The sequence below is a fragment of the Haliotis asinina genome, chromosome 1 (assembly GCF_037392515.1).
Source record: "Haliotis asinina isolate JCU_RB_2024 chromosome 1, JCU_Hal_asi_v2, whole genome shotgun sequence".
NCBI lineage: Eukaryota > Metazoa > Mollusca > Gastropoda > Lepetellida > Haliotidae > Haliotis > Haliotis asinina.
In genome coordinates, this window is record NC_090280.1 from 80922449 (window position 1) to 80947439 (window position 24991).

The window sequence follows — 24991 nt, forward strand, 5'->3', positions numbered from 1 at the left end:
CACTCTTCCGACTGACTAGTGAATTTTCATGTGGTCATTTTGTAAATATATCATTCTCTCCGACTTCTGAAGTTACGATACACTTTTAGATCATGCAAATTATAAATTGTCTCGTGGGCTAGTAACTTTGAGGTATAGCTAGCACGACTGGTTAGCAAGATTTAGAAACTATATGGCCAGGGTCGACGTGTTTCAGTTACGTGTTTAATTGAATGCATCTTTACACCATCAACAAAGTTCCAGGATCTCAAAAGCGTTCAGCATATGTGCTGTGACACGCAACCCGCCGACTAAAGTCGAAAGCGCATGCATCACACACATATTTATTCTAGTCTATTACCTGCATATAGTTCAATGGTTCTCATGAATGAGAATGGGGATGAGCGCGTTTTGCATGCCGGGAAGTTAAAACCTCCTACAGTAAACACTCAACTCAGCCAGTCAAATTGCAGTGTTTAACCAATGGAATTTCTAATCATAGCGTGATACAGTTGTTAGGGGACCATATGAAGGCAAAAGTAACATCGAAATGAACTAATCTGGTGTCCATATCACAATTGCCAGTTCTCCTGAGATATTTATCCGACGTTTCACAGAAATCAGGTAAGTGTACTAAACTGTCCCCACATTCTCTCATCTAAACACAATTAGACTGAAATGCTGAATCAATGTTGTAATATAGATCTCAAGTTCTATCGCACTTTATATATGCCTGTCATTTACCGTCACGCCTATCAATGCCTTCCCCAAAGATATCTAATGCTCGTTCTCTGAAAATGAGTTATTTTGCTGTAAAGAAAACACTGTCTAAAATGAAACTGTCTAAACAATGTCAGGCCGCACCAGGTCGTTGCACACCAAACGACAAAATTTAATTGGCTTTGCCGGAATTGCATCGGGTCGTTAAACCAAGCGTGAACTGTTTTTACATTTGTGACTGGAAAACCGGAATTTTGATTAAATGTTGATAAAACGAGTTTGAAAGTGCGAACCATGCTTGGCATCCACCACGGTGTCACAATATTCATATCTACAGATAATTAGACTGAAATGCTGAATCACGATTGTTATTTAGATTTCAAGTTGTATCTCGCTTTATATGCCTCAGAGATTTACCGGCACACCTATGAATATTCTCCTGCGTCGCGCCCTGCTGTCCATGTCTTCCCCAAAGATGTCTAATGCCCGTTCTCTGAAAACAAGTAATTTTGCTAAAACCAGATAGATCGGACACTCTCTAAACAGAAAACGGATCGCGAATGATATGGGAGAATGAAAACCGGAGGCAAGTCGTTTTACTGCAGAAAGGTTTGGGTGCATTCAAGCACTTTTAGTTAAGGGATTGTGAGAAATATTATGTTCGCTTGTCACCCCAGATGTCGTTCCGGACGATGCCTTTGTGTGAAGCAGGTTGAGTTAATATATGTTTTGCTGGAAATTGTTCAGAGTGCACATTCAACCATAACTACTTCTCTTTAGGATTGGTTATGCAGAGGCGAATCCAGACATGGGGAGGGTTCACCACCTCTTTTGTCCTGAAATGAAACCCAGGTGAAAATGAAGTGTGCACGTGCACATGCACGTGCACGTGCACGCACACACATACACACACACTCCTCAAAAAGCTGTATCCGCGCCGGTTATGAGTTGTCTATAGTAACTATAGTTATAAGACAGCCTACATGGGTAATGTGTGTGAACGAATAATGACTCCGGGGGTGAAATATCAACGGAAGCAGAATGATTCATGAGAATTGTTATGAGAAAATATGCCAGAAATATACTTGTGGATATATGAGTTATGTTAACATATTCAACAGGAAAATTTAGCATGGATATTACGGGCACTAATATCCTTTAACGTATACATGTGGGGTGGTTGGATACTCTGAGTGTTCTCTCGACAAGTCGAAGACTCAGGTTTGATTCCCCACATGGGTATAGTGCGTGAAGCCCATTTCTAATGTCTCCCCCCCCCCCCCCCCCCGCCACTATTGAGCTAGAGTATTGCTAAAGTGGCGTAAAACTAACCTCAGTCACTTCTGGACCAATGAAGGTCCCGGGGTAGAATAGGCCTTCAGTAACCCATGTTTGCCATAAAAGACGACTATGCTTGTAGTAAGACGGACCGGGTAGTCAGGCTCGCTGACTTGGTTGACACATCTCATCGATTTCAATTGCGCAGATCGATGCTCATGCTGTTGATCAGTGGATTTCTGGTTCAGATTCGATTATTTACAGACCGCCGCCATATAGCTGGAATATTGCTGAGTGCGACGTAGAACTAAACTCACTCACTCACTTCTATGTTCCCGCTTCATCCTATCTGCGTCCCCAGCATGTTCCCAACCAATCAACTTTCAAACATGGCTCCTAACCAGTCTTCCTTCTGTGTTTCTCTCAAGTCTACCTTCTTTTTATGTCTCCCGTCGTAATTTCAGAACACCATGTCTGAGAGAAAAGCCGTCATCAAGAATGCTGACATGAGCGAGGACATGCAGCAAGATGCTACTGACTGCGCCGCTCAAGCTATGGAGAAATTCAACATTGAGAAGGACATTGCTGCATTCATCAAGAAGGAGTTTGACAAGAAGTACAACCCCACATGGCATTGTATTGTCGGACGCAACTTTGGCAGTTACGTCACCCACGAGACCAAACACTTCATTTACTTCTATCTGGGACAGGTGGCTGTTCTCCTCTTCAAATCAGGATGAACAATGGACCACGAGGATGAAGTATACCACAACATACAAAGTTACAGTTTCATTGTCAAGTGCTCAAGTCTACATACCTCATCTCGGATCTCGTGCATCAACGTTTCACACATGTACCTTTGTTGAAGTTCATGGGAGTACAGAAACACAAATATTATTGTGTCTGTAAGAGAACACTGCACAATTTTACAGACCATATCACATCCAATGATGTCATTTTTGTGTGTTTTAAATTACATTTTGCACCCTTGACTTTTCTTCCTATATGATTCTTTGATACGTCTTTGATCTCAGATGTGTATGAATGCTCGCAGATGGTTAGTATAATCGGCGTTTTGTCATGTGTCCTAAAGTAAATAAGCCTTTTGTCTAACACCACGTCAAACATCATTTAGCTGACACCAAAGTGTCAACCTATTTCACACCCTATCAAGATATGACGAAAGAAAATATTGAAAAATGTTGTATATCTTTTATGTGGCAGTCTCTGGTTTACCTATTGTTAAGTTTGGAGGACAATAAATAATTTAAATACAACTTGGCATGAATGTGTATGCTGTTCCAGTTAGTCATTTTTCAAAACATATGTCTACTGTTTTGATTCCGTATTGGAATGAAACCCAGCTATAGTTGTTTGACGTCAAGTCAAAACATTCATTACACAACAGTCTTGTTTCCTGTTGACTGGGTTCCGTACTGTCGAGCATCTTAGTGCAATAACCAATCCATAATATTTAGACTGATTCGTTTAACTGGATACATAAATATTGATCAGTATGTTGTGATACATCTAAATAGTTGTATATTGCAACCCCTCGCAAACACGCTGTACAGCGTGCTCTGTCGTACAGCAAGCCCTGACAAACGGAAACTTGGAAATCACCGACATCTCATAACGAGGCTCTGCGTTGGGTGGTCTGGTGTGGAACTGATGTTATATCAATCTCATTGCGCGTTACAGAACTACGCTGAATAATCACAAAAAAACCCAAAAACACAAAACAGGTGTGACCAGCGGGCTTGATGCATTGTGAATCATTTTTCGATAACCCCTCGTCAAACAGGGGTAGCTTGAGACGTTTCAGTTTAGGATATACTGCCAAAACCTCGCCATAAAACGTAGAAACACGATATTATCAAAGTTTATAATTAAAATTATTTGCAAATACCATTTTGTATGAGAAACAAGGAATTGGAATTGAGAGTAACCAGAGTTGTTTGTGATGTCTGTTTCCACTTTCACTCGAGAATGTTCGGACCGGCTAAAAAGGAGGTCATTGTCTGAATAGGTCTGAGAGGCAACTATTATAGCCAAAGATGTGTATGGTTGAATCTTTTGTGGTCTTGTGGTTAAGCGATCCCATAGACAGCCATGTTAAACCCGATTGGTATGCTTAATATCTGTTGTTTAAATAGCTACAGTTTTCGTAATAATTGTCTGCAAATTGAATGGAAATTATGTGCATGTAGCTGAGATGATTTCCCAGCCGGTAGATAGGTATTGAAAACAATTTGACCGAGACTAACATTTATGAAAATTATTCTTGCAAGCGTTAATTAACATGAAAGTCTATGGGAGTTTCATGAATGATGCCTCAATGATGTCCAGCTTCTGTACCGTATTTTCTTTGCAGAGGAAACTGTCTTGATTCAAACAACATTCACCTCAGGACAGGTGAACGTGTGGTTCATAGTGAACTAATACGCTCCGGGGGTTCAGGGCGATCCTTCACCTCACTGGTTTCCCTGTGTTTGCTTCCTGTATTTGCTTCTGGACATGGTTCTCAGGGTGTGGTTGTGAGACATTTTCCACCAAGCACACAAGCAATAACTCCTTAAATAAACAGTATTATCATACGTATCATCATACACAAACTAAACTTGAACATAGTTTGGTTAGTGTGCGAAATGGCCACTGGCCCGCAAACTCGTGACTAGTAAAAAATCCAGTCGGGTCAGTAAATGTCCACAATCACTCTTCCGACTGACTAGTGAATTTTCATGTGGTCATTTTGTAAATATATCATTCTCTCCGAGTTCTGAAGTTACGATACACTTTTAGATCATGCAAATTATGAATTGTCTCGTGGGCTAGTAACTTTGAGGCATAGCTAGCACGACTGGTTAGCAAGATTTAGAAACTATATGGCCAGGGGCGACGTGTTTCAGTTACGTGTTTAATTGAATGCATCTTTACACCATCAAGTCGGGGACAGTCCAAACGACCAGGTCACCGCAATAACCTCATATGCGTCTAACGCAACTACGCCTATATTAGTAGAAGAAACCAATTCTCGCTCTAACTGGAATTGTAGGTTTGTTATTCAGTTTGTTTATATTGTTTAATGGCGAACTCGATGTTTGGCCGTCTATATGATGGTGGTCTGTAAGTAAATGAGTCAGATAATGAAATGAATGACACTATGAACATCGATGTACATAAATTGTATATGATGACATGTACCAATCAAGTTGGCGAGTCTAACCACCAGATCCCGTTATTGGCCTCTTACTTTTTCTGACGACTAACCTGAACCTTCATGGTCAGGTATAATACCCGTCAGTGTGAACAAAGTGGTAAACTTCGTAGATAAGCATCACTTAGACATTTCTTCCTGAAGTCAGTGGACTGGATCACGTTTCAAAACTACACTTATTGATCTGTCCCTTCGTCACCACTCGCGCCTCTTTCCGTAGCTGCCAATCCCGGAATAACACGAGTTGGTCACGAATGCCGAGGCACAGCGGCTTCATTTTAGCTTTTCAACCCACTTTTACAAACGCCGTTTGCAAACCTGCCAAATCATACCGCCTTATCCAAACACATGCAAGGGAAATAACTCTTCACAATGCTATATATTTGGATGTTCATACAGATTAGTACAAAGACTGCATTAATGACGTACGGTTTATTGGTCCACTCGCAAATAGGCAAACAACAAACGAGACAATTATAATCTCAAATACACGTATGTTCAAATATACTCCAAATGTCCCAGTGTCAACACGGACTGACCTGGACAACAATGTATGCGGATATCAAACTGCTGAATACCGAGATATTCAGTATCCGAATCCTTGCAAATTTGCTAGTATGACCATAAGTATCAGTAACCGGTAAAAGTCGTTCACTGTGTATATCTCGAAGGTTCCACTCAGAACATGGAAATACTCCTCCAGTGTCCTGATTGCATAACCACGGTATGGTGATCTGCCAAATTGAAATCTCTCCAGCAAATTCGAACGGTTCAAATAATGTACTTTTCTGGAGAGTTAAAAATACTGCTTGCTTGCGCTAATGCAAACTTTTCAGATATGTCTGGGCTGATTGCATACAGGGAGGAGATGGCAGACGACACAATGTAGAGCTTGTAATCATGGATATTCACAGGAGAAACGGGTCACCCTGATTTAAAGAGGAGAACGGCCACCTGTCCCAGATAGAAGTAGATGAAGTGTTTGGTCTCGTGGGTGACGTAGCTGCCAAAGTTGCGTCCAACAATACAATGCCATGTGGGGTTGTACTTCTTGTCAAACTCCTTCTTGATGTATGCAGCGATGTCCTTCTCAATGTTGTACTTTCCCAATGCCTCTGATGCACTCTGGACTGCATCCTGCTGCATGTCCTCGCTCATGTCAGCGTTCTTCACCACTGCTTTCTTGTCCGCCATTCTGAAAAGGGAATACTCTTCGATAAGCGATCATGAGTTGCGAGAGGATACTTAACATAAACTCGCAACTAGTATATACTCAAGGCGCTAGAGTGTCCCTTGATCAACGAATGTCTTTCTGTCTGACATGCTTTTAACCAACCCAACTCCCTGGGGGGTATTCAACTCAGGCAGCCTGTTAGCGCAGTCATTTATCACAAAGTCTTCTCACAAGGTACCCATTCATTTGCAGCTGGGCGGACTGGCACACATAGTCACAGTATTTTGTATAATGATGCTGGATGTTACTATCGCCGCAACTAGGTGTCTGCATGTGTTCATGCGTCCACCGTCTGATCACCTATCGTCGGATGAGTGAGTTCTTTTAAGTGCTTTCCACAAGTAAAATTGAAACACTGAAAGAGCCTGCAAAAAATGTCAACTCCAAGGTTTTTACACCCGGTCACAAGAGGAGATCGATCCAGGCATCTTTCACTTACTAGCGCGGTGCCTCAGACAGTTCGTCCACCTTGCCCCCACTGGGTTCAGATTATCTTGAGATATTCTGTATGATTCCTAGTTCGATTGACCTGGTCCGATTCCCCACATGGATACAGTGTGTGAAGCCTATATCTAGTGTCCCCGCCGTGGTATTGCTAGGATATTGCTAAAAGCTTCGTGACTAAGCTCAATCACGCATTCGTAAATCTGTGGTGCTTTCTCGGAATTACCATGGCGCTAATATACATCGGTACATGGGTAATATCTCTTGGAAATACTGGCATCTGGAAAACCGGTTTGAAGATGCGATGCTGATACTATTGTAAACCTACGTCTGTCTATTCAATCTCAAGGATTGGGTTTAGCTTTACGTCGCTTTTAGCCCCGTATATTAATGGATTCAGTGAGGCATGGATCAAGCATATTGCATTCATCGATTCAACAATTCATTGTATTGCCGTAACAGGTGTTCGAAACATCATGCTCTCTATAATAATGCCTGTACTGGATAATACGCCAATGTGAATGTCCCATGAGTAATTGAGACTGTCACGCTGAATCTTGGCGTTTTCTTAATTCACGTGAATTCACTTGCACATCATACGACCAAGTGAACCTGGATGGAAACAGAAGGATTATGGGAACACAAGTGTTGGGGAGGTGTTAGGACGAGATGGGAAGATGGGAGCACACGGGTTGGGGAGGTTTTAGGACAAGTTGAGCGAAGATGGGAACACACGGGTTCGAGTGATGTTGGGACCAGTTGAGGGAAGAAGGGAACACACGGGTTCGAGTGATGTTGGGACCAGTTGAGGGAAGATGGGAACACACGGGTTCGAGTGATGTTGGGACCAGTTGAGGGAAGATGGGAACACACGGGTTCGAGTGATGTTGGGACCAGTTGAGGGAAGATGGGAACACACGGGTTCGAGTGATGTTGGGACCAGTTGAGGGAAGATGGGAACACACGGGTTCGAGTGATGTTGGGACCAGTTGAGGGAAGATGGGAACACACGGGTTCGAGTGATGTTGGGACCAGTTGAAGGTGAAACACATCACTCACATCATGAGCATCGATTTAAACAAATGGGTGCGTCAACCAAGTCACCGACTGACATTTCTCAACCAGGTCAGCGTGCTTGACCATCCAATCCCGTTTGTCGCATCTTACGACAATCGTAGGTTGATCAAACCAGTTCCAACCCGGACCTTCACGGGTTACTATATTCAACAGGTGTGGCAGTGAACGCCTTCAGTAACGAGTTATTCGTCTCACCTGGCTCTGTGAGACCAAATCCCAGTGTTCCAAATCACAAAGAGAGTCCTCGCAGGAACCTAACTGGCCTCGAACTGTAACGTCATTGCACCTGTAGATCACGCTTTGGACAGCGAAGAGGATTTCTACGAACCCGAGATAAAAATTCTCCCAAATCGTGGCAAAGGGTATCGATTTAGAAGGGGTACTGTTGCTGAAATATCATTTTGGCCAAGTCTTTCTCTTTTGGTGAACTGCGGATCAGATTGTTCACCCTTTGTAGCTCTAAGATGTGTAATTGGACTGTGGATACAATAACAAATACGAAATATACCTTCAAAATCAAAATCTTACTCTCATATTTATATTTACATGCTTATTAACTGAATTACATATCTTATGTCTTACCTGTGCGTGCGATCCACTAGCTGAAATATACTCCCTCAACAGGCCTCTGTAGTAACACATCGCTTGAAGCAACACGTGTCATTTAATTGGTTAGTGACGTGCAACAGACGGAGTGCTATTGGATGTCGTCGTGATGGTTACTTAGGAGGTTTTAACATCCCATAATGCCTCCCGCATTGTATAATCACATTTCACTCGTCGATAACTTTAGAAAGTAAATTTATCCCATAATAACGTCTGGGTCCATAATGGCCACAGTGCATCCAAAACGTGTTTTTTCACATAATGGGGCACGTAAATATGGACAGATGTGAGAAAACGCATTATCCGTTTCCCAAATCTGTGCTTAACCCACGTTGCATGGGCGATAGGATAGTCTAATGGTTAAAGCTTTCGCTCGTCACGGCGGTCCGGGTTCGAATTCCTACATGGACACATGTCTGGTGACCCCCGCCGTGGTATTGCTGGAATATTCCTAGCGGCGTTGAACTAAGCTGACGTGTGTATGAATATGCATAACAATGATATAACAATGAAAATATTGGTAGGGTTGAATATTTCTGGGAAAGAATGCGTGTCAAAGTTATGCTCGCTGAGAGATATATATCTCAGGGTATATACGGAGGGGCGTCGACTTGAACGTGAGTGTACGTATCCCACGCCCTCCTCACCATGTGAACGCTCAGGTCAGGATTGGTCCCCAACAATCCATGCTTATCGTAAGAAGGAGGTGGTGCTATTTTCCCAAAGATAATGCATACATTAAATAATTTTGAAAAGTGGTTTGATTCTGACGCAGACATTGTGAACACGAGATACCAAATTCCACAGAGATTCTTTACAACGCTGTGCGTGGGATATCGGGAAAAACATCATGATTTTGTTGACTCCATCGTGCAGGATATGCATCAACAGTGGATAGAAATTGTTTACGGCACACGCCAGAATACCAAGAGTATTAACGAGAATATCGCGAGAACGATCCACTGGAATGTCGTAGGTTGCTTCGAAGAGCCATATTGTAAGAAGGTTGGGCAGTGTGTGTGTGTGTGTGAAGAAGATACGCGTCCAGCAATATATTCGTATTTTCGATCTGCACGAAAGGATGCTGACATCGTTGTCATCAGGTGGGCCAGAACGTGAAGTGCCGGCAACGTGCCAGTTACGTACGATAGATATTTTATTACGTACGAGTGAGAAAATATGGGAGTATATATATTTCATACGATGCCCCAGGGCAAAATACCACTTTGACATGGGGACGTCGTCAACAATGCCATGACGTCACGTTCCTTCTATGACGTCGGTATATTTTCCTCAGTTAATGGATGACCATCTGTCAGTCAAGGAGAGGTGCAGATAAACATATGGTAAACATAACCAAGGGTGTCCGGGATTCGAACCCCCAAAACCACCTGGCCATTCGTCGCTGCTCTCCATACATCGAACTTCCTCTGATTACCGTCGGGTTTGATGCAGCGGTTTAAGAAATAATCACCGGTCCTCTAATGAGTGCCAGGTACGTTTTGCATAAATGTATTCTCCCTTGATCCAATAATAGAGCTTAATAAATAGTCCCTAACTCTGACGTAACGCTCACCAACAATAATTACGGTGCACCTTCTAAGGGCCGGGTCTTCATGGAACGCAGGGTCTGGAAGTTCGTTGAAATCAGCACCGCAGTGCTTATTAGAGGAAATACGGTATGCTTCATCCTTGGACCAACGGCTGGGGTGTTCCCTACACAGCGAAAACAACCCTGAACTAGACGGGGACACCATCAGACAGGTGTATGACACGCACAATTTATCAACATTCATTCAAATCAGCCGCGTGAACCTTCACTTTGACGTTAATGGTTTCCAGACTAAATGGTTTTACATAATACATACTACTCATCATAACACGGGTGCAGTATACTGTTTTGCACTTAGCCTTGTAAACACCTGTTCGATATACAAATAATACAAATTTGGGGATATGTTTTGACGATATTGTAAAGTATATTTTACAGAGGATATTGAGTGTGTTAAGATGCTGGTAAGTGTAACCTGTCGCGAATTTACGATGCTTCACCAAATTCGTGCTGTGAGGTGATGCTCTGTGTGTTGTTCATAAGATATGTGGATTTGTTTATAGAGCTGAGAGCCATCACGTCTTGTCCGTCATGCAGACCCTGAAACAGTTTATGTTGGAAGTCTGCATTGCCACAGTATCTCGAAATCAAGAAAGTCTCATGGCTCCTCTTCATTGCATTGAATTCTTATGTTATGAACTTTTTATTTGTAAAATATCACCTGTGAAGATCTGGGTGAAAATTCATCTTCAGTAATCTATGCTTTTTACAAATGGATGGGATCAGGTGGTTAGGCTCGCTGACTTGGTTGACATGTCATCAGTTCCCAGTTATGGAGATCAATGCTCATGCTGTTGATCACTGTATTGTCTGGTCCAGACTTATTTACAGACTGCTGTCACATAGTTGAAATATTGGTGAGTGTGGTGTAAAACTAAACCAACTAAAGCAGAGTAGCAGCAGATGTGAGTGGGTCAAAGCTTGTCTGACCAATAACAGCAAAGGTTGCAAAGACTTCCTTATATCAGTTAGGGTTTGTTCATAACCAGCACAATTTCAATTGAACCTAACACAACTACGAAAAAAAATTCAGGTTTGTTGAAAATGCATTGAAGATTTATGTTCGAACCAATGAACACAAAGAATCCATCCTCTACACCAAAATATCACCAGAATATCATTTTAATTTACTTTAATTGAATCTGATTTATCCTCACAGGTGGCCTGAAAAACAAACTGAATCCATTCCTCAATTTACTGATCACTTTACTGTGGTCACTACAATTGAATTGAGTAGTTTAAAGAAATTTGGGTATTATGTTTCAAAATAAGATATGCAAATTTAAATATATAATACTGCGGCAGAATAATTGTCGCTCTAACACTCCTATGTTTAATTTGATAGTGGTCGCTAGTCATTTTCTTGATAACTTTACACTGCTGACATGGTCAAAGTCACTCAGAAGAAATTCAGGATATCAGGGCATCTCCAAAAAATCTTCACACCAAAGTTGAATGGTCTAAGAATGTGATTGCTTGAACCGTCAGTTTCCAATATCACTGCAAGCTTTTACCATGACTTACAAACATGCGGGTCCTGGGCACCCCTGCTTATTAATTTTTAAGTAGCTTGCAGGCCATAGAAGGGTCCTGTGAAGATACAGTTTAGAGAACTGAATGTTGTAATGTTTTCTTCAGTGCCTGGAATGAACCAATGATCATGTGGACTGATGGATGAAAAAATGCATTTAAGTGCAAAACTGCTCTGAAAGAAAAAATGTAACACTTAGTTAAGTCCCAGGGCCCCGTTTCACAAAGCTCTCGTAAGCCTAAGATCTCGTAAGTTTTCTCATAGTCTTTGTGCCTCCTATACTGTAACACAGGAGCTACGAATGCTACGAGACCTTAGGCTTTTGAGAGCTTTGTGAAACGGGGCCCAGGTGTGTTGCAGGTACAGTAAATAATCCTGCTGGATAGTGAAATATTTAGGCATCAATTGTCCACATGTGTACTGGAGGCACATTTGTCAGTCATGTAAAATTTTACCCTGCATTGTATTACCCATCAACACAAAACCATCTGTTTAAAAACATGCAAATTACTAAATCCACATGGTCCCATGCAAATCATGACCAAGATATCAATCCAGAGACATGTTATGCAGGATGAATGTGATAACAAATAACAGGCAAAATGAACTCTACAAACAAAATATAATTTATTTAAGAATATAAAACAATGTTGAAATAAACGCAATAATGAACATTGACAGATCCACGCTGGATGGCGTTGCATTACCCGCATGTGCAGCAAACCAGTAAACTTTCACTAAATGCTTTGACATTTCTATAGCATTGTTGAAATTTCAAGTCTGGGAGGTTTATTTTGATTATTGACATCTAGTTGCTACACATCGACACAACACGTATAGTTTCACCATGTTTGGGATGCTAACATGTACACAAACAGCTGCATCAGTTCTAGAGATCATGCAACTGTTGTGCCTATGTATACTATGGCATTATATCCAGTAGTTCCTGATTCAATAAGGTCCCTTTGATCGAGCAATGAGCTTTTGGTTTTCCTCCAAGATAGAATCGTCGATATATAATTTGCAAGTTAAGCACATGCCCAAAATACAGGCGCAATGCAAACAAGTAGAATGTCCATTGGCTGTGCAGAAAATTTCATCCTGATTTGAAGAGAAGAACGGCCACCTGTCCCAGATAGAAGTAGATGAAGTGTTTGGTCTCGTGGGTGACGTAGCTGCCAAAGTTGCGTCCGACAATACAATGCCATGTGGGGTTGTACTTCTTGTCGAACTCCTTCTTGATGTACGCAGCAATGTCCTTCTCAATGTTGTATTTTTCAAGGGCTTGTGTGGCGCAGTCTACAGCATCTTGCTGCATGTCCTCGCTCATGTCAGCATTCTTAATGACAGCTTTCCTCTCAGACATGGTGCTGCAATAAAATATGATAACCATGAATTCTTGGACAAAGTAGTTAAACCAAAACATAGCATTACTTTGAGTTTATCCAGAGGCACTTGAGCGCATATGTTACTCATTTATCACTTTTGACTGCTATGAAAGGATATAAATCGAATGAAAGGACTAGTTCTGATACGGGGAAATTCAGTTTTACCCTGCCTCTAGCCATATTGCAGTTTTACCCTGCCTTTAGCCATATTGCAGCAACATCACAGCAAGGGTTGTACCAGAGCGGGGAAATGAACCCAGGTCTTCGACACGAGTGAACACTTTAACCACTAGGTTACTTAATGACATGGAGCACCTTCAGACATAGAAATTGCTGCTTGATAGTTCGTTAATTTGTAATACTGATTCACCCTTTCATAAGCTTTCAGCAACATGAAATGAGAAAATGTGTTATCCTTTGGCAGATCAGCCGAAGTTTCATAGCTTTGGCCTGTTACTGTTCTTATACTGTCGTATAATGAAATCAACAGTTACCTATTTATCACGGTTTTTATTAACAAAGGCATGGCGTGTAAAGGAGTCGACTCATAGTTGGAAAGATAAATCAGGTAGATCTATGTAAAAATGAGTTTCGTCTGCACACTTAAAGTCGCAAACACTCCATATTATAACATTAACCTGATAACTACCACGTGGTGGCAAATTCACATCCGCTCCGGTATAAATATTTCGAATAAACGTTGCATTTTGGCAATATCCTGAATCTGAACTTCCTCTTCCTTTGGCCTTTCCATAAATTATACTAATCATCAGTTTCAACTCAGAATATGAATGCATGGGATGGCAAACTCATTTTCACGGGTGAAGAATTAAAATATGATCATAATACACCCTGCCCATTCCCGAAAAGGTAGATGCTTTGAATCAGACGATATTTTTCTAGCATAAGCCGACATGGTCTGGTCTGTTCCATTGAAAGCTCGAAATTGTCCCTGATTATGAAATATACATTCAAAACCGATAAAATAACAATCAAATGCAGGTCATGGTACATGGTTTACTACATAATACGTACCTTTTTAATTGTGACCTGCGTCTATACCGTGATACAAGCAGTTATCAGCTCCACGCTGTTATGAATCAAAGATGTCACACAAACCTTAGTAACTCTTCACGCGGTATATATTTCTCCCCCGACGCTAAGTCCGTTATTTTCATTGGTTCACTGGCGATTGCTGATTGGCTATAGTAGGAAAGACCACTAGGAGGTTTTAACATCCCATAATCCTCAGTTATAGTTATAGCAACCGTATCCGTGGACACAGTTTTCGCGGGTGTGGGAACACGTACTATTCGAGACCGTGTCGAGTAAGAGCACGCCCTTTCAGTAAACAAACGTGGCAGCCGGGGTGACCAGTGGCCCATTTGTATTTCACTGAATCAGTTTTAAATGGAACTGCATGTAATATGGGTGTCCGCACATTCACAAACATGTTCGTTCTAAGTTATTTGACTCTCGGTGAAACGATTCAGTACACGAATAGCCCGCAACAGTAACACGTTACATTGGGGCTGACATTTTCCCCAGTAAAGTACAAATTCAAGTTGGGTTGAGTCCCATCCGAGATTCAACTCCACTCTCCAAGAGTGAGACACTGCTAAACACAACATTCAGCACTGATGACGACAGCTAGTATAAACATGACATACTATATTGATGACGTTATGTGTGGGATTTCATTTTCTCTGTAAAGTACAGAATAGACTTATAGTACTTTTGTTGGTTTGAGTCCCATCCGGGATACAAACCCACACTGCTAGAGACAGGCACCGAATCGCCAGCACAAAAAGTCAGCTACCTTACCGACTCGACCATCGTTACTTTACATTTAAACTTTTCTGAATCGCGTTGTGTAGATTCACAATGAGTGAGTTTAGTTTTACGCCGCACTCAGCACCATTCCAGCTATATGGCTGCGGTCTGTAAATAATCGAGTCTGGACCAGACAATCCAGTGATCAACAACATGGGCATCGATCTACGCAACTGGGAACCGATGACATGTGTCAACTAAGTCAGCGAGTCTGACCACCCGATCCCGTTAGTCGCCTCTTACGACAAGCATAGTCGCCTTTTGTGGCAAGCATGGGTTGCTGAAGGCCTATTCTACCCCGGGACCTTCACGGGTCAGATTCGCAATGACTGTTAGAGACATATAACAAACTTTTCATTACTGTGTAAGTAAACAGAGGCTAGTTCACGCTTCTCGTGAAATATGATGTATCTGCCATTGGGTGACGTAAACAACTTTATATTGTAACGAGCAGTGTAGCCAAAAGTGAAAATGTGACGTTTTTCATTCTATCTATTACATGTTACCTAATTTGTTGAAACATTATCATAACTAATCTCATAAAATTCGTGTAACGAAATGATAATTCTCCCAACTGTAAACTAAACACCGTTTAATTCTTAGTTCAGGAACCCGTGAAGATCCGAGTTAGCAACCCATGCTTGTCGTAAGATACAAGTAACCTGATCGAGTGGTCAGGTTCGCTGACTTGGTTGACACGTCATCGGTTCCCATTTGCCTAGACCGATGCTAATGTTGTTGATCACTGGTTTGTCTGCTCCAGACTTGATTTTTTAAAGTCCGCAGCCATATAGTTGGGACATTGTTGAGTGCGGCGCCAGGCTAACCTCAGTGACATAAATCCAAATGGGCATGACAAGTACACCTTCATTATTCTATTCAAGTATAGATAAGTAAACAAGCGGAGACGGGAGCGTTCCGGATCCGCTGTTTCCACACTGCTGAGTCACTACAAGCTTTGATTACCTTGTCGGTGTCTCTTAAAACGTTTTGGTAAGTATGCTAGATCACGCAATGATGATTTTTTTCCCTCTTTTAAAAAGAACAGTGACTATTTCAGGCCTGTATCTCCTTAAAAAAAGGCATCACAAAGATGTGTTAATATATATTGTTAATTTTTATTTATATAGCCAGTTCGTTCTGTCTCTATCTTATAGTGTCAGGCCATATTTACATTGTATTTGAAAACTTAGCCGACGCATAATATTTTACTGTTATGTTCTGACTGAGAGAGAGAGACATACAGGGGTAGGCGTTGATGGAAGGGAGATAACTCCGTAAGTAGACATACACACAAATATTATTGATTCTTTTCGGTGCAGTAGGTGTGTATTGTTGTTTCATATATTTTGTACCAACATTGGAGCTCCTACAGTGCATAATGTAATAACATTTCAAAAACAAACAAACAAAAAAAGCAACAAACAAACAAACAAACAAAAGATTTCAGGATATATACTGATCTGGTGAAGATGCATCTTAAATCGGAGATAAAATGCATTACAGTGTAAAAAGAAGTTGAAATTATAATTTAGATATAATGTTAATAATTTGGAAATAATTAAAAGATATCTGAATATCAGAAGCAAGTCGACAATAGTTTTTCCAGGTCCAGATCTATTAACACAGGAGATTTGGGGGCTTCTATGTCTGTGACCAGGCAGTCAGTTGTGTAACTTAGACCCCCGCCAAACCAGTCACGTCTGTGGACACATGTATCAGATAAGCTAGTCAACGACTATGACCCAGATAACAGGAACAAGTTTAAAACTTGTTCATGTTTGCTTACAATGCCATGTTGTTTAGAACAGAATATATCTTAGAACACAATGTAACTTACAGTTGGTTACAGTCTCTTTTTCAAGTATATTTTATGAACGTGTAAATATCGATGTAATAATGGGCTTTTTGTACTACACGCCTGCGGCCTTTCAGTACCGGAAAAAAACTAATACTAATAAAACGTATCAGTGGACACAGATAACTGGAACAAGTTTGACTACTCATGAACACATAATGGAGCACGAATACACTTAATAATACGCAGCACCTGTACAGGTGATTACTCCCAGTTTGTCTACTCTTTGAAATATATCTGTAAGGGAGACTCTATGGGCTTATGTATTATAATGATTAGAAGCAAAAGTGAATCGGGGATCTTGTGATCATTCATTGTTTGTTTTGATATGTGGAGATCACTTTTCTAATCGGATTAAACCTTTGTAATCTTATAATACAAGCTGTTTGAAAATTGGACATACTGGACTTACATTCAAGCTATTAACTGTAGAACGCAATTATGTTCTCAACCATTTTTACCGAGTGTTTGCAAAAACCGTGTAGCTTGTGCCGCTCATAAAATTATGCATCCCAATAGCTTCTTAATTTACTTATATTTACTTAATTTATATGCATATGATATATCGTGTAACTCAGTATATGCGTATGTATGCTTGAACTATTCAACAACAGTGACCTATGTAATTCGTTGAATATATTTTGTATTAGCATGGTACACCTGTTGGTAGAACAGTCTACCTGGTGGAGGGGAGAGAGCTAGTAGAGCTGTGACGATATATCGTTGCACCGATATCGCGATACTTTATCGGACGATAAATATGTCGTTTTTTCATATCGTGATACGTATCGTTGACCTTAAAATTGTTAATTTTCACTAGAAATTGAAGGTTATCTCAAAATTTACACAGTTACTTGAGATACATTTTTGAAGAAAATAACTAAAGATAGCATGTCGTGATGTGCATTGAATCGCTCCGAGATATCGCAATACGTATCGTATCGTGAATTTTCTGTATCGTCACACCTCTAAGAGCTAGTCATTAAAAACTACTCGACTGGAACAAGTTGTGTATTAGACGGGTAGTCAAACTAGGAGTAGTTATAATGGGAATGAACCCTACAGGACACAGAGAGGAAATTTCGTTCTTCCTCTTCTTGTGTTCAAGTTAAATACACCACAGATGATTAGCGGCAAGTGCTAGGGTAACGAACCCACGTTGTCAGGCCCTGAAACAAACATATCCATGAAAGCCCATGCAACCAGAATATGTGGTAAGTCTAGATTACCACATTTTCTCTGGAAATGAAGAAAGTCTCTGGGTTTCTTTTCAATTTATCTTCTAAGTATTAAAGGTATACTGTTCTTTTCCTGTATAATATGTTTATTTCAGAGGCTAGACGTTAGTATGGGCTTGTCTGAGCCCGACGGCTCTAATTAACAAAACGTAACACGGGTATATTGTACCGCCCATATTTTCTATACATTTAATTGGAAATCGTTCCTTCTATGACGTCACCGTAGGGCACTGGCGACAGAGTTACGTAACCTGTCTGCGCTTTCGTTTGCGGGCGAGAGAGAAGCAGACGGCTTTTTACCAACTTTTAAGCCATGGTATTAATTAACCACAAGTGTGTGTTTTTTTAAATAGTGTTTCGTTTGTGATTAAACAGAAGTCTTTCATATGCAGTGATAAAAAGAGTACCAAAAAATTGAGTTTAGTGGTCCTTTAAGTCCACATACCATTTGTAACTACTCGGGTCATTCAGGGCCTTCTTGCAGGTTACGGAAAGAGGCGAGTAGTTACGAATGGTCCACATACATGTGAAAGTCCGGGTTCGAATTTGGCTTCAGTAATCCATGCTTGTCCTATGAGGCAACCAGTCGGATCGGGAGGTCAGGCTTGCTGACACGCTTGCTGCCGATGCTCATGTTGTTGATCATCAACACCATCGTACAGTCCGCCACCATACAGCTGGAATATTGTTAATTTCGGCGTAAAACTGAGCTCACTCACAACTCCACATTGCTCGGTTGTTTTTTTCAACAATCATAGTGAAGTGTGACGCTCGAGAAATCATGATCTCTTCTTCATTTCCTCAGAGACCATACAATTATATGGTCTCTGATTAGCTATTCGTTGGTTTCACATTGACTCGCTGTGCGCATGCACAGTTTGAGTAAAAATTATTTACTGTTCAAATTCCGGTTTGGTCGTATGCTTACCTATAGTATAAATACACACAAAACAAAATTATTAAATAATGATTATTTACGAGTGACAACAGTTCATATCTGACTAAATATATCGATTTACATATGCCATACATTGATGTCCTATTTTGGTTGCAGCTGAATCAGAAATGTGTGTTTTGATAGTAGTGAGAAGGGGTTGTGCGGGAAGAACGGTGGTGGTGAGATGTGTTTATACAAGAACTTATTGACATAAATCAAGCTATTTATTTCACTACTCCCGGTCTTTTGTACATACAGGTATAAAAATAAGTTGTAATAGGCATACAACTATGTATTTTGGTTTGATATTTCGTTTTCTTTAGAGCGTGTTTACACTATCGGTAAACGTACGCGGAAAGCGGAACTTGACCAGTAGATATTTTTACACGCTCTGCGCATGCGCACAGCGAGTCTGAAATTAATGTGAAACCAACGAATAAGCTGACAGTGGGTAGCTTAGTTTTTAAAGCTTTCGTTCGTTACGCCGAATTCCTCACATGAGTGTGTCACATGTTGTGAAGTTCCTTTCTGGTGTCCCCAACGTGATATTGCTGGGATATTGATAAAAGCGGCGTAAAACCAAACTCCACTTTTTCTTTCTCAATATCTCTAGAACTACTGTTCTAATAAGACTTGCACTATTTGAATGATCGGTGTTTTGGTTTTGCTTTTTATACTAATATACGGTGATGGTTCTTTGGTTTTCTTTAAGGGACTGATGAAAATTTGAGCCGAATATATTCCATCCTGGCTCCCCAAACTTCGTGGACTTTGTTCAACTGGATCCTTTCCTTGACGTGTTTCCAGTAAAATATTAATTGCAGCGTGCACGAACGGACGTTGTTGTTGCCATTCGCCACCACTCGCCACTTTCCGCTACTTGCTATTCGGCTTGTCTCGGAATAACCCGAGTTCGTCCCGAATGTCTTCACCATCCCACAATTCTGTGCGAAAGCGACGCGTGGACGGCCATATTAGATCAGGAGAGGTCGAGAAGTGAAACGCTGATAGTTGATCATGGCATACAGGGGTGGTATTCCTAACGATAGCAGAATTTACGTTGGGAACCTTCCTCCAGATATCAGAACACGTGATATCGAAGATTTGTTCTATAAATATGGTAAAATCGTTTTCATCGACTTGAAAAACAGACGAGGTCCACCTTTTGCTTTCGTCGAGTTCGACGATCCCAGGTATTTTTTTCACCATTAAAGTAGTTTTCGCAGAGCTTGTCCCTTTTGTCGATGTGTGATTTATTGGCCCGATGTGTTGTTTATTCATTTTAATTTGATTTGAATGTTATTTTCAAACGGTGCTTTATATAAACTAAAACACTGGCGCCGTCCTGGTCCCGTAAAAGCAACTGTTTTCCTTCCAAAGAACTGTATATTATGTTTTGTTAACTTTGGTAAATGTTCAGATGTGTGGCGGAAATGTTATTTGTGCCCAAATATGGTCTAAGCTGTCTCCCTTTGTACTTCATGATCACTTATAGACACATTTTACAGAACAATGGATCATATTAATGATTACAAATTTTGCGTTAACGTAGAAATTAATCACATTTGTTTCATTATCATACTCAGTCCTGGTTGAAAGAAAATTGGGGCGAAAATTGTGCAGATAACGATCAGTGATACAAATCTATCTGTTTGAAACATGAATTTGTTGACATGATTTCTGAAACAGTTACATGTGTTTTAAACATAAATTATTTTACATAGAATGTTCATGTGTATTCATGATCGTACTCTGATACCTCAGAACTTGAGAGTTCCAGCCAATCTGTTGTTCATGTAACCTAATATTTTTGGCCATTTAATATGATTTATAGAAAGAAAGCCTACCCTAACCTTAACACAATGCAAAATCAAAAGCCTAAACCTGAAACATAACCCCTCGAGCTGGACATACGAGAGGAAACCTTTACCGTAATTTGATAATCCTAATATCTTATATCCAAAAGCCATTTCTTGACTCGTTTCAGTTGGTCATCTTGTTCCCTTTCTGATAATCACATATCTAACTCTTGCTAGAGATGCAGAAGATGCTGTTCAGCAGAGAGATGGCTATAACTATGACGGTTACACACTGAGGGTGGAATTTCCTAGAGGCACAGGACCAGGACAGAGCAGAGGAGGAATTGGTCCCGGGGGTGGCGGTGGTGGAGGTCGCGGTGATGGTGGCGGAGGAAGGAGGCGAGGTGGCCCTCCATCAAGGAGATCAGAATACAGAGTTCTGGTGTCAGGTAATAATGTACTCATGCAGTCTTTGTGTAGATTTCAACATTTTCTGTCATGATTATCCTCTGAATCAGTCATACAGTAAATGTAAAATGAATAAATCATTGAAAGTTAAGATCATACTTACAAATATAGTGAATAAATAGTGCCTCAAACTAAAAAGGTTTTATTTATGTGATGTTTTACTGTCCAGGTTTGCCTCCCACTGGTAGCTGGCAGGACTTGAAGGACCACATGAGAGAGGCTGGTGATGTATGCTATGCTGATGTCTTCAAAGATGGCACAGGGGTAGTTGAATTTCTCCGCAAGGAAGACATGAAATATGCTGTAAGGAAACTAGATGACTCAAAGTTCCGTTCCCATGAGGTAAGACCAGTAGAAAATCTCTAGAATTTAATTACGTGCAATTGCCCATGTCATACAAGTCAAGTGTAGTGAGATGCAGCTTCAAATTAGTGATAGTGTAGCTCATAAGGTTTGTTCTTTAACTGGTTTTAGGATGCCAACAACTTGATCTGAATTGAACCTGTTCAGTCTGAGAATATTGCCAAACCAGTACAAGCTAACACAATATTCATAGTGTCTGACCCTCTGGCAAATCTGGCAGATTTGCCAATGGTCAGACAGAAGTCCCCAACTTGCTGGCCCCAGTGTCAGACTGAATAAATTACAATGACTCTGTTTGAAGTTATTTGTGACATGTGACACTTGCTCAGTGTTTATAAATTCATGTTTATAATGTTTGTCATTATATAATGTTAATAATTTCAATGCCAATTTTGAGAAATGTTAAATCTGAAATGTTTGTTTAACTTTATTCTGTGGTTCATGTGAATTATCAGTGAGTCAGACAGATATCTGAAACTTACAGGACCCAAAGTCCTGTTACTTTGAAACACCATTCGTAAACACTGCTAACAAATTTACAACTATCTTGGACATAATCTTGCTGGTTTTTGACATTAGAATGTTGTTGACTATAAAGTGAAACAACATGCGGTAACTCTTTTTCCATTTGATTTGCAGGGTGAAGCAAGCTACATACGTGTGAAGCAAGATTCTCGTGGAAAGTCTCGTAGTCGAAGCCCAAGCTTCTCACCACGAAGGCAATCCCGGGGCAGCCCCCGCTACTCCCCAATGCGATCCAGATCAAGTTCGTATTCCCGTGGACGGTCGAGGTCACGCTCCCCATACTGAGCCATGGCGTCTCATTAACCCATTCACAATAAAACTGTTGACATAGCCACACAATGATGTATCATTTCATCCAATTTATGTTTGTATGTATAGCATCATCAGCATTTTTGCCCTCCAAAGTAGCCCCCCAAAATCGACCAGAACTTTATGTAATGCCAAATTATTTTAAATGTCCAATTCTTGATATTTTTATCTCTCCTTCTCCAGATGCTGAATAGGAACTAGGAGGCTAACAAACAAAAATGCTGTAGTCATGTGAACGATGGCCTAGGGGAGACAACTCGAGCCTCTCCTAGCGACAGCAGCTAGCGTAATGAACTTTGGATAGGACTCGTGGAGAAATAGGCATGGTATGCTTTTACGACTGCTAATGACCATGCTCTGGTTTACTTTGAGCTGCTATAACTGCTTACTGCCACCAACGTGTATTGTGCATGAATATTTTGGCTGTTTCTCAAGCATGGTGATGGTCCACTCATGTTCTAGTTCACTTGAGAAAGTCTAAACATTGTTTGGTTTGAAGCACATCACAAGTTTGTAAGGTGAAACATTTTGAAGCAATCATGACCAATCTATGTTTATCCTGAATCAAATTTTTGGAATGACTTAAGACTGCAGCATTATTTTCTACACATAGCTAATGTACAAGCTCTGGAGCTATTGCCACATTGCTTTGTCCAGAGTCTTTTTAACTGATTATGTGTTGTGGAAAGTAATTTCATGAACTGTTTTTTTCTTGTGCTAATATGTGTTGTCCTTTTCCTTTTGTTCAGTTGGAACATAATGCATTGACTACGTTGGAGAGAGTAGGATCCGCGGATCAAAGGGAAGGATTAGCATTTCATTAGGAGAGGAAACAGGATACATAGAAATGGCTCTTTAGGATCCTCCCCACGGCTCATTAGGATATCAAAATCTGGATATCTGTAGGAATTCGCTTTGGAACATAGGATTTTCCCCAATTAGGGGAAATAATCCGGATTTTGAATATCACATTCAAGGAAATAGAACTAAAAATTGGGATCCATCTTTCAGGACATTTGAATCATGGTTTAGACAGGATTTTAAGCCTCTGGAATCTTGCCTGAAAATCTGATTTTGAAAGTCTGTCAAATTACATGAAATCAGGATTTCCATTTTCTAGGTTTTGGGAATCTTGAATTCAAGTATTCTGGAATCAAAGAATAGGAGGATACTCTGGAAAACTCGAGGAACCCATAAGGAATTCACTGTGGATTTCAGGAGGAAAACAGAATCCCACAGTAAAAATTTGAGGCTCATATCCATCGTAGGATTCTATATGATATCCTTTAACAGATATCCTGTTTTCATCATAGTTTTAAGAGGATCTGGATAAGATGGAGGCTCTGAAATCTCACTGGATTTCTTTACCATCCTTTCATGGGATATATTTGCCGTGGACTGGATGGATTTTGGATAAAATTTAAGGAAGGATAGGAACAGACAGCATGAGGATAATTAATGAGAGGGAAGGAGACTGGGAGCATAGGAACATTAGAGGAAAGGACAGAGTTTGGAGACCGAAATGTAAGGATAGGATCAGGATTCATGCAGAGGATAGCGAACTATAATTCTTGGAACATCTGCCAGGAGGAAAACGGTAAGATTAGTTCTAATTATGTATCCTTGTTCATATCAGAAATGTGCTCTTTTACTGATGTGTCACTGGAAGAGCATGTCTGAATTTGGCAATGATGCATAATTGAATTAAATCGGATTGAATGAAGATATAAATCCCAGAAGATCGGAGGATCACAATAGAAAACGTTTGGATGGAATCTGGAAGCTAAAGGGATGTTACACAACTCAATTCAATTAGGATTAAGTTAACGGTAAGTTAGACAGGAACTGCCAGCTCGAGAGGAAATTTGATAATCGTGGGATAATTCAATGGGTAAGTTTTCCTGTTTACAATGTCTAATATCCAAAAGCCATTTCTTGACTCGTTTCAGTTGATCATCTTGTTTCCTTTCCCACTTCCCCAAACTTGGCACATTATACACAATCATCTTGAATGTTGCTTTTCAGGACCATATTGTTCTTCTGTTTCTATCACAACAGTATTTTTAAAGATAATTACACCCTGATGATGTTTTATGTTTGTCTTGTTTGTATTAAATAAAGGATGCAGATTTCTTAAAATTCCATATTTCTTTCTGTTGTTTTTCACTTTAGTAATATAAGTATGTTGCCAGCAAGTGAGTTGAGTTTTAAGCTGCACTCAGGAAATATTCCACCCTTGTGGCGGCAGTCTGTAGATCGATTTTGGACCAGACAGTCCACTGATCAACAACATGAGCATAGGAAGTTGGGAATCGATGACATGTCAGCAAGATCCCTGACCAGCCAATCCCGTAAGTCACCTTTCATGGCAAGCACGGGTTGCTGAAGGCCTCTTCTGCCTCAGACCTTCATGGGTGAAGTATGTCAAGAGAACATGTCAACAACTTGGCTCATTGTTGCCTCAGTACATGAAAATGCAGGGTCCAGCTCTTTGGTAAGATGTGATATCAAGTTTCGGTTTGTCTAGCTCTGGCTTATTGAATATTAACAGGCTGTCATAACATGGCATGAGTAT

General features: G+C 40.5%; 2 protein-coding genes and 2 pseudogenes across 3 annotated transcripts; 2 read left to right on the plus strand and 2 right to left on the minus strand.

Annotated features, from left to right (window-relative positions):
• The first annotated feature begins 518 nt into the window (after positions 1-518).
• On the plus strand, positions 519-3254 carry LOC137283266 (dynein light chain 2, cytoplasmic pseudogene; annotated as a pseudogene).
• Positions 3255-5611: 2357 nt separating this feature from the next.
• LOC137283271 (dynein light chain 2, cytoplasmic pseudogene) lies at positions 5612-8604 on the minus strand (annotated as a pseudogene).
• A 3702-nt stretch (positions 8605-12306) lies between these two features.
• On the minus strand, positions 12307-14219 carry LOC137297915 (dynein light chain 2, cytoplasmic). Its single transcript, XM_067829910.1, has 2 exons — positions 14122-14219; positions 12307-13068 (listed from the first exon to the last, which is right to left on the minus strand). Exon 2 carries the CDS (start codon positions 13062-13064, stop codon positions 12795-12797), a length of 270 nt encoding a protein of 89 aa, XP_067686011.1. The 5' UTR covers positions 13065-13068; positions 14122-14219; the 3' UTR covers positions 12307-12794.
• A 5637-nt stretch (positions 14220-19856) lies between these two features.
• Positions 19857-24558, plus strand: LOC137274372 (serine/arginine-rich splicing factor 1A-like). 2 transcript variants are annotated; one of them, XM_067807641.1, is made up of 5 exons: positions 19857-20145; positions 20989-21200; positions 21389-21561; positions 22222-22348; positions 22600-24558. In XM_067807641.1, exons 1-5 carry the CDS (start codon positions 19970-19972, stop codon positions 22608-22610), a joined length of 699 nt encoding a protein of 232 aa, XP_067663742.1. In that variant the 5' UTR covers positions 19857-19969; the 3' UTR covers positions 22611-24558. The 2 variants fall into 2 exon arrangements, with proteins under 2 accessions (XP_067663742.1, XP_067663667.1); XM_067807566.1 differs by having other exon boundaries at positions 19888-20145; positions 22222-24558.
• Positions 24559-24991: the final 433 nt, after the last annotated feature.

What these genes read in the sequence shown, in the direction of transcription:
- LOC137274372 (XM_067807566.1), top strand. Translation starts at nt 19,970, where the DNA reads ATGGCATACAGGGGTGGTATTCCTAACGATAGCAGAATTTACGTTGGG. An exon ending in GTCGAGTTCGACGATCCCAG is followed by an intron (nt 20,146 to 20,988) that starts GTATTTTTTTCA and finishes AACTCTTGCTAG; the next exon opens with AGATGCAGAAGATGCTGTTC. An exon ending in CAAAGTTCCGTTCCCATGAG is followed by an intron (nt 21,562 to 22,221) that starts GTAAGACCAGTA and finishes TTTGATTTGCAG; the next exon opens with GGTGAAGCAAGCTACATACG.
- LOC137297915 (XM_067829910.1), bottom strand. Translation starts at nt 13,064, where the DNA reads ATGTCTGAGAGGAAAGCTGTCATTAAGAATGCTGACATGAGCGAGGAC.